This window comes from Festucalex cinctus, chromosome 13 (genome assembly GCF_051991245.1).
Source record: "Festucalex cinctus isolate MCC-2025b chromosome 13, RoL_Fcin_1.0, whole genome shotgun sequence".
Taxonomy (NCBI): domain Eukaryota; kingdom Metazoa; phylum Chordata; class Actinopteri; order Syngnathiformes; family Syngnathidae; genus Festucalex; species Festucalex cinctus.
The window spans coordinates 10,954,280-10,963,924 of NC_135423.1; the positions used below are offsets into that span (position 1 = coordinate 10,954,280).

Consider the following 9,645-nt stretch of genomic DNA (forward strand, 5'->3'; position numbering starts at 1 on the left):
GGATTGCAAGTGATAAACACTACATATAAATAGTCAAGACAGAGCAGGAAAAATTTTGTTAATCCCACCTTTTATTCTAAACTAAAAATAGGCAATCATATTGATTACAGTAAAATTAATGACGTTCTTTCATATAATGTACATAATGGATATTATTTTTAGAATATTGACAAGAAAAAAATGAAACTGAGTGATTATTTGTAGTCTAGTCAAGGAATATACAGGTGCATTTAATTAAAAAAAATCTTGAAATGATTAATTTCACTTGGTAAATTCAAAAACTAAACATTCATACAGATGCGCACATTGGAAAACACTTTTTAGAAGGCTAGTTCAAATTGATACTAAAAAATCATTTTGATTTTTGTCTTGTTGATGTAATAAAGTTAGGAGGTAAATAAGGAATAAAAATCAAGACAAATAAATGAGTAAACATTAACATTTTACTGTATGCAAGGAAACTGTATTATGAGTTTCTCTTTTTTTAATTAAACTACTGAAAGTACCTGCCCCACACCGGAGCAAAAATGTATTTGAGACACCACTTAACAGCTCACAGTCTACATGAAATTTTTGCTAAATATTCTGCCTCACAAGCCCTTGCGGTGAATATATAGCATGTTTAATATTTTTTGGCTGATGAAGCAAAAGGAAAAAAAAGTGCACGGTATGAGCTATTTGACAAGCGCAGAAATTCAGGTGGCCAATCAAAACGCATCCTACAACATGGTTACAAGATGGCGGCATCCGGCAAAGCCGTCACCATTCAGCAACTACATTTGAGAGGATAAATTGGTCAGGATGTACAATGTTATGTCTGCTGTTGCCATAAGAATTGGCCCACTACCTTATTGCTAACATAAAGGGAAAATGTTATTGATATGCTAAGATTTAGTCACAGCGATAGTCACAGAAAACGGAACTCGCAGGCACATATTCTTTACCCGCTATGAAAAATGACAAATAATACAGCATCTTACTGAGCCACTTAGAATAGATGTAGAGGTTATGCAGTACTATTCTTCGTTTGTGTCCACGTGCCTGTTTTATACTTCCTCCTGGTGGACAAAGGTGGAAAGGTTGCTACACAATTCATTGAATTGGAGCATTTAAACCATGATGCACCTGCACCAATTGTTTCTATATTTTTATTTTATAACATAATGGTGTTTTCATTCATGGTCATGGAATGAGTTAAACTAAACGTATATCAAGGCACAAACTGTAACAACCATAATAATCAATTGGTAAAAACCTTAAAATAGTCAAGCTTCTTGTTCTTTATGTTTAAACATCTGAAGATATTTTTATGAATTGTAATTGTTTTCCTTCAGATGGGTTCAGAGCCCATGACCACAGACTTGGACCCGGAGGATGAGGAGGACGAGGACGACTCGGAAGACGCTCTCAGTGAATTTGACTTTCTGGGCTCCGGGGAGGACGGGGAGGGGGCGGGAGAGGCCAGGATCTCAGGGGACGGCCGGGAGTTAGGTACGCAGCTACCATAGCAACCTTCACTTCCAACCTCCCTGCCACCGTTATATCTGTCTTTCCTGACACCCCCTGCCCCACTTCCCCACATGCTCACCTTTTTTTATGAGTTACTTCATTATGTCTCAGCATCTCTTTGTGTCAATAAAACCAGCCTCTTTTCCCAACTGCCTGTCTCTTTGTCTCTGTCTGTGACTCTTAGCACTGTGTCGCTATCGTCTGTCTCTCTCTCTCCCTCTTCTCTCTCCTGGGGTCATTTCATCATGAGTATCATGATGCATGCAGCCTTTACATGTCCACGTTGCCTCCCACATATAAATCTGAATTTGAAAGAATGAAGTCTTTATCTTTTTTTGTCTACATTTGGCCTTCAAAATCATCCTCCATCTCTCCGCATGACTGGATGTGTTGTGTGTCTTTCCTGTCGCCGGGTTCAGAGAACCGCAGGAACAAGTTACAAGGCATGATGTCGGACTTCCCCGCAAAACCCGCTGCGCCCCCCTCGGTATCAGGACAAGCTCGCTCTGGCGAAGGTAAGACTTTGTTTAGAAGAAATAAAAAAAACAAAAGACTAGACTTCTTAGTCTTCCACATGCATGCTCGTAGCTTTGATCCCCAAATAAGATGCTGTGGGGTAGAGTTTCACCTCCATCTATAAATAAAATCTTCCAGTCCGCCAGCTAGCAGGAGAGTAACAGGATGACGAGATAAACAAGAATCACTTTCCATATTTGACTCTTACGTTTCTGGAACTGTCATGTTGGCGGGACTGACACACGCACGCTCCAACCCTGCAGGTGGCGCCTTGGGTTTCTCCTCGGATGTCTTCATCATGGATGCAGTCGGAGGCGGAGACATGAACTTGGGTGAACTGGCTGATCTCACCGTCGCCAATGACAACGATCTCTCCATGGATGTAATTAACACATTTGCTCCCGTCGTCATGTCGGATGCAGTTCAAACCCTCAGAACCACTGAGGCAATCCCACTTTGATGATGTAACTGTGTGCGTGTGTTCCAGATGCAGGATAACAGAGAAGAGTTCAAGAAGACATGGAACCCCCGTTTCACGCTACGCAGCCACTTTGACGCCATCCGCGCCTTGACGTTTCATCCCAGCCAAGCGGTGCTGCTCACAGCCTCGGAGGATGGAACACTAAAACTATGGAACCTCAATAAGGCCATGCATTCCAAAAAGTAGGAACCCTCTGACCTTGAAAATCCAATCATAGCTTCAGCTTTGGTAGCTTAATGCTAACAAACAATGCAAAATGCCACAGATGGGCGAACAACTTGCATGTGTATTGCGGTGTTTTAAACACAAATGGTAGAGCAACACAGATATAAGGATAACATTGTTGCATTCCTATTTTATTTTTATTTTTTAGAGAACACAAAAAATGGAACCAAATTATTTATTACATATTTATATTCATTAATAATCTCGTTACAGAGGTCGAATTGAATGAGCTGTTTAATTAAAGATGGAGATTATTTTAGTACATCATCATATAGAGATGTTCAAGGCAAAAAAAGGAGTCAAAATATGACTTAGGCCATTGTTTTAAGCAGTGATAATATCGTCAATGAAAAATTTTCATCATAATTTTCGCCAAGAAAGTTTTTTCTTTCAAACGAAAATTAAATGAAAACTAAAATAGAAGCCAATCATTGAAATGATAGTCGATAACTATAACTAAAATTGACTGACAATTTCGTCAATGACTCAAATGAAAATGAAAACAATAGAGTAACGAAAATTCACACGACCCAATGAGAAGGAATGAAACACGGGTTGGAGAAAAGAACCACTCAGAAACTGTTCAGTGTCACTGCACCTTGTTTAATGTAATTTAATTAATTAATTTTATTTTATTTATTTCATTGTGCAGCTGTAAAATTAATCTCAAGCAATTATGCACTTGCGAAAACTAAGGTTAAACTAAGGTGAAAAGTAAGTTATATTATTGTCAGTTCAACATGTTTCATTGAAACAATAAAAGACACCGTTGTGTTAAATGTCTTGCATGTTAAACTAAAGTTACAAATAGGCGTATTTAATTTTCTATATAAAAGTTGAAATGAATGCTAAAGGAAAATATCGAGGCTTGGCTTGCAAACCAGAAGAAGCATCACAATGTCCGTTGAATTGAAGGAAAAATGTAGCAAAAACGATTTCATTCTTTACATTCTATTAAGCCATTACTGTATGTCTGTATATAAAGCAAAAATATTTTATACAGTACTTTGGAAACCTTGAAGACATTATTGCATTTCCATTCATTTCAATTGGAAAAGATGAGTGGCATTATAATATATTTTTTATTTATTTATTTATTTATTTTTATACACGTGATCTCAAGGTACCTCTGCATTTAATGCCAATTTTACAATACCATAGTATGTAATCTGTCGTATAAATGTGACCTCTTATGGCATACGGGTAAACACAATTTTCCTCCACAGGAACGCTGCTTTAGATGTTGAGCCCATCTACACGTTTAGAGCACACAGGTGAGTCCAAACATGCGCAATCACCCACATACATTGACCAGTAATCATGTGGAACCGGTGCTTCATTCCTCTTGAAATAATTACGAGACGGATTGTGCATTTTTTTCACAATTAAGAATCATCCCCAGATTATCTCAAGATCATATGTACCATGCTTTTGTTACATATTCAAAGGAACAAGAATTATATAGGTCCTTACACCCGCTCTTATTTTGTCTAGCGAAATATCTTATAGTCAAGTGAGCCACTCAACCTTCTCCTCATAACTGATATGTTGACGTTGTCCTCTTTGTCCAGTGGTGCTGTTTTGTCACTGACTATGGGAGAAGACGGAGAATCCTGCTACAGCGGAGGCCTGGATGGAAGCGTACGGTGTTGGAAGATGCCAGACCTAAATGTGGATCCTTACGACAACTACGGTCAGTGAGTCAGCTGCGCTATTCGGTTGCCATCATGAAAGGAGCTGTGATGATGCAAACGGCATTTTGTGTCACCTCAATTAGATCCCGGCATCGAGAGCAGCGTGCTGGCAGGCCACGAGGACAGCGTGTGGGGTCTCACATACTCGGAGGTCCATCATCGGCTGGCCTCGTGCTCAGCGGACGGCACCATCCGCATCTGGGACCCGCGGAACTCTACCCCCTGCCTGTCTGTCATCAATAAGGAGAGAGGTAGCTGCGTGCGTGTCACTGGAGGGTCTCTGTTGTTTACACATGTAACACGCCATGTCCCCCACCACCACCACCTCAACAGAACACGGGACGCCCACCTCGGTGGCCTTCGTGGCTTCTGACCCCAACCAGGTGGTGGTGTCGTTTGACGCGGGCGAAACTCTGCTCTATGATCTCAACACGGAGCAGAGCATCACAGCGCTAGAGACGCAGACCAAGGATGGTACGTCCAAGACCCCTTCGCCGCTTAATGAACTGCATCAAGATGTCATGCATATGGAGATATGGTTGTTTATTGTCCTTTTGCAGGAAGTGAGCTTATTAACCGTGTAGTCAGTCACCCATCTGAGCCCCTCTCCATCACTGCACACGAGAACCGCACCATCCGCTTCTTAGATAATAAGACCGGTACCCACAATTCTATATGTAATGGTCATGTTTTTGTTTTTTTTGTGTGGATCAGCATGTAAACATTCTTCCTTTTTTTCGTATAGGTAAAGTCGTTCATTCCATGGTGGCCCACTTGGATGCAGTTACATGTCTCACTACAGATCCAAAAGGCACTTACCTCATCTCTGGCAGTGAGTAACAACCAACAACCAATCAAACTAGGACTGTGCTTTCACTCTGTCAACCTCCAACAGAATATGTGTTCTATATGTTAGATAATGCACAGAAAAGTAATAAATACATTGCATTTCCTGTCATTGTTTCAAGCAAATCTCCACACTTACGCAAATGTGAATTTTCCTTATTGATATGATTCCCTGTCCTTCAGGCCACGACTGTTCCGTGCGCTTGTGGATGCTCGACAACAGGACGTGCGTGCAGGAGATCACAGCCCACAGGAAGAAGCACGACGAGGCCATTCACGACGTGGCCTTCCACAGCTCGCAGCCCTTCATCGCCAGCGCCGGCGCCGACGCACTCGCCAAGATCTTCGTCTGATAGTACCGCAGTTCCATCTGGTGAGGCGGGTGTGGCGGGTGCGAGACTTAATAACAAATCAAGAAATTTACTGCCAAGTATGTAGAGCATTATTACTGCTGAAAATAGCCGATACTTTAAACTTCATTTAAAAAAAACAAAAAAACAGTCAATAAGTTACTTTCTATGTAGTGATGCAAAATAGCAGAGGTACCAACCACAACCCCTAGCAAAAAGTATGGAATCACCAGTCTTGGACGAGCACTCATTCAGACGTTTTATTCTGTAGATCAAACAGATAAAAAGCATGAAACAGTCGTAAGGTCATTCCAAAGTGCAATGTTTCAGAAACATTAAAAGAAGTGAAGAAAAATCATTGTGCTGGTCAGTAAATGTTACTTTTATAGAGCAAGTGCAGGGAAATAAATATAGAATCACTCCATTCTGAGGAAAAAAAATATGGAATCATGAAAAACAGACAAAGAAACAATCAAAACACATCACTAGTATTTAGTTGCACCACCTCTGGCTTTTATGACAGCTTGCAGTCTCTGAGGCATGGACTTGATGAGTGATAAACAGTATTCTTCATCATTCTGGTGCCAACTCTCTTTGATTGCAGCTGCCAGATCATCTTTGCAGGTCGGAGCCTTGCTGTGGACCATTTTTTTTCCACCACAGGTTTTCAATTGGGTTGAGATCTGGGCTATTTGCAGGCCATGACATTGGCTGGATGCGTCTTTCTCCAAGGAATGCTTTCACAGTTTTTGCTCTGTGGCATCTTGGAAAATGATTTCATCATCCCCAAAAAAATTTTCAATTGAAGGGATAAGAACGCTGTCCAAAATGTCAATGTCAACTTGTGCATTTATTGAAGATTTATCCACAGTCATCTCCCCAGTGCCTTTGCCTGACATGCAGCCCCATATCATCGAGGACTGTGGGAATTTGGATGTTTTCTTTAGGCAGTCCTCTTTGTAAATCTCACTGGAACGGCACCTTGTCCAATGCAGATTCGTGACTCATCACTGAAGATAACCTTCATCCAGTCATCCATTGCCTCTCCTTAGCCCATTGCAGTCGTTTCATGCTTTTTATATGAGTTTGATCTACAGAATAAAACGTCAGAGTGAGTGCTCGTCCAACAATGCTGATTCTATACTTTGTGCTAGGGGTTGTAGTACACCTAAAACTAAGTACTTATTTCGCCTAGCACCACCACCATGATCATGCTGTTAATACTTTGAAGCCCGTTTGTAATTTTTGATATGCGCATCTTTGCCACTAGGGGCAGTATAATATTCATCGGGCTGAACAGATTTTTTCACAATTCAATGTATTTTTTAAACAAACACAAGCAATAAATTAATCTATATTGCAGCAATTTTTGTGGAATTTGGGGATGATGTTAAGCAGTTCAGAAACTGGATGGATGGATGGTTTTGTTTATCATTCCACTTAAAATTAAAAAGTTAAAAAAAGGGGATTCAAATTTTTTTTAAAAGGATGAAAAAAAACAACTGTACTTGGCAGTGGTTATTTTGAGTGCCAGGAGAGGGAGCCACTTACCACTTGTAGCATGCATATCACATTTGAGAGGCACTTCAATGGTCACCAACATGAATATAATATGACTGTGTCTTATTTTTTTCTTTTCAGACTCTTGACTGTGCCGAAAGAGACTACAGTGGACATTTTGCTCTTGACACACACTCACACGTACACACGCTGTCCTGCACCCCACTGGCTGGGTTCTTGTCACAGGACGTCACCTCCCCTCACTTCCTCACTGTTTTCTGCCTCAGTGACTTGTTGTTATACAAACCACACTGCTTTGTTTTTGTAACGCTAGAAGCTGCTATCTGCAGCTTCAAATAAGATCACACCTTTTCTACACTACAGTATGCTTTTCCGCTGTTTCTTTTTATTCCGAGTCTACCGATGGTTATATCAAGGTGGCATGTGCACTCGTGCTCTATGACTTAACTGCTCGTATTTTAAGGAGAACCACCAAGTAGACTCGTGCATGCCACATAAATGCAAAGTGTAAACTCGTGTGGCTGACCAGCGGATGTTGGTGTGTTATCAAATCTTGGAATCAGTGTGTGCATGTGTCACATTCCAAAGACTCAATGAGGAGTGTGTGTGTGTGTGTGTTTTTTTTTTTTTTTTTTTTTAATTCAAGGTCCGAGAATGTTCAACATGCCAGTGTTTCAACCAATAGCTTTAATTTAAACTTGGCCAAGACCCACTTTCACTGTATAAGTCTTGTATGGAATGTTTACCCCCGTGAATTTCTCTTCATTTAAAGTGGAACTAAACCCAAGGCGTCAAAAGTTTCTGTTGTATTTTTAATATATCTTTTGTATCAGGTGCTGTTTAACAAAGTAAAATTACTCTTAAAAAATTATGGTTCAAAGTAGGGGTGTTAAAAAAAATCGATTCGGCGATATATCGCGATACTACATCGCGCGATTCTCGAATCGATTCAATAATCGGCAGAATCGATTTTTGATTTTTTTTTTTTTTTTTTTTTTTTTTTTTTTTTTTTTTTTTTTTTTTTTTTAGGATTCACACCTTGAGCATGGAAGAATGTTATATGAACGGAACATTAAGCCTTAATTTATTTTAATGCTGTTCAAACATGAAACAGATTACAACCTCTATAAGACTGAAATTTCAGATAAATAAATAATACATTTTCATATAAATCTTACACTCTACAAGCTTACTGATTAGTATTTTCTAAATTTGAATGAAAAAAAATCGCAACAATCGACTTATAAATTCGTATCGGGATTAATCGGTATCGAATCGAATCGTGACCTGTGAATCGTGATACGAATCGAATCGTCAGGTACTAGGCAATTCACACCCCTAGTTCAAAGCAACACATCTGCCTTTGTGTAATCACTTATGGGGACTGACAGTTTTAGGTCTTTTCACTCTTCTTAATTTGCATGTTACGTGTATTTGCTAGTTCCGGCTTATGCAGCTTTATTTAATAAAAGAGCCATACAGAGGTAGTAAATACTCGACAAGCTAAATATAATCACTGTCAGATGGAATCCTTGCATCTTAAAAGTCAATGGTTTCAGGAAGTAAAAACAAAAAACGCCTTCTTGATTGAGTCACCAAACTGAATTATTCAAGTTGGTAATATAACATATTGTGTATTATGTAACATATGTGCACTAGCATCAATAACCCCCCAAATTCATCTTGAATCGCTAAAAACAATTAGCTTAAAAAGTCACCACTATATGTTATTTTGTAAACTTGTAGAATACGGCAGCTACTCCCCAACTGGACACAAAGTGTTACTGCAACTACTTTCCAAAACCAAATCACTGTGATTGTCGTCTTCACCAAACTCTCTTTCAAAGCTCTGAGAGCTATGGGTAAAAAATACAATAATGAGCTAGTAGAAGGAAATGGCTGATAAAGTTCCTTTACAACAGTCCTTTTTAACGTATTTTCGTTCGTTAAAAAAAATAATAAAATCTCGATCTTGAGGCAACAGCTACGACGTATGGCTCCGCTGATAGAGAGAAAAGGTGGCATTTGTTTTCAAAACTAATTTCAAAACTTAAAACTCGAGAGCAGCAGGTGGCAACAGAGTATAAGAGATCAACCAGGGCCATGTTGCAAAAGGCTCTTTTCCCCACTGTTTTAAATAAATTTGTGAAAAAGATGAAATTTACCTATATTCTAATTCTAATTGCTGCAAAATGGAAAAAGATAGAAACATACTTTTTGATGAAAAAAGAGTAATCTTTCTTTTGTTAGGTTCCATGTTTTTATAGCAATAGAATACAATATTCTATGGGCCGAGCAAAATCAGTGAAAATCCAGTAAAACAGCCGGGGGTTGCTTCACCGAAAGTGGTTGGGAGGTGAGTGAGTTAATTACAATACAGTTTTGTTTTTTAACTAGTGCTGGCACAATCCAATGTATTCTTGCTTGAAGTGTTTGGGTTTAGTTCCTCTTTAATGGCCGATGTTGCTCTTGTAAATTAGTAGTGTGAGAACACAGTTCGTTT

At 39.4% G+C, this 9,645-nt stretch overlaps 1 protein-coding gene across 1 annotated transcript in view; it reads left to right on the top strand.

Moving 5' to 3' along the window:
* The window catches only part of strn4 (striatin, calmodulin binding protein 4), a 20,977-nt gene extending 12,955 nt beyond the window's left edge, over positions 1-8,022 (top strand). Inside the window, exons 7-18 of the mRNA XM_077540199.1 lie at positions 1,335-1,491; positions 1,929-2,024; positions 2,289-2,407; positions 2,513-2,688; positions 3,958-4,005; positions 4,303-4,424; positions 4,509-4,676; positions 4,759-4,899; positions 4,986-5,084; positions 5,171-5,257; positions 5,455-5,644; positions 7,263-8,022. Coding sequence (XP_077396325.1) covers positions 1,335-1,491; positions 1,929-2,024; positions 2,289-2,407; positions 2,513-2,688; positions 3,958-4,005; positions 4,303-4,424; positions 4,509-4,676; positions 4,759-4,899; positions 4,986-5,084; positions 5,171-5,257; positions 5,455-5,624 — 1,383 coding nt within the window. The 3' untranslated portion in view covers positions 5,625-5,644; positions 7,263-8,022. The remainder of the gene's footprint in view (positions 1-1,334; positions 1,492-1,928; positions 2,025-2,288; positions 2,408-2,512; positions 2,689-3,957; positions 4,006-4,302; positions 4,425-4,508; positions 4,677-4,758; positions 4,900-4,985; positions 5,085-5,170; positions 5,258-5,454; positions 5,645-7,262) is intronic.
* The last annotated feature ends 1,623 nt before the right edge of the window (positions 8,023-9,645 follow it).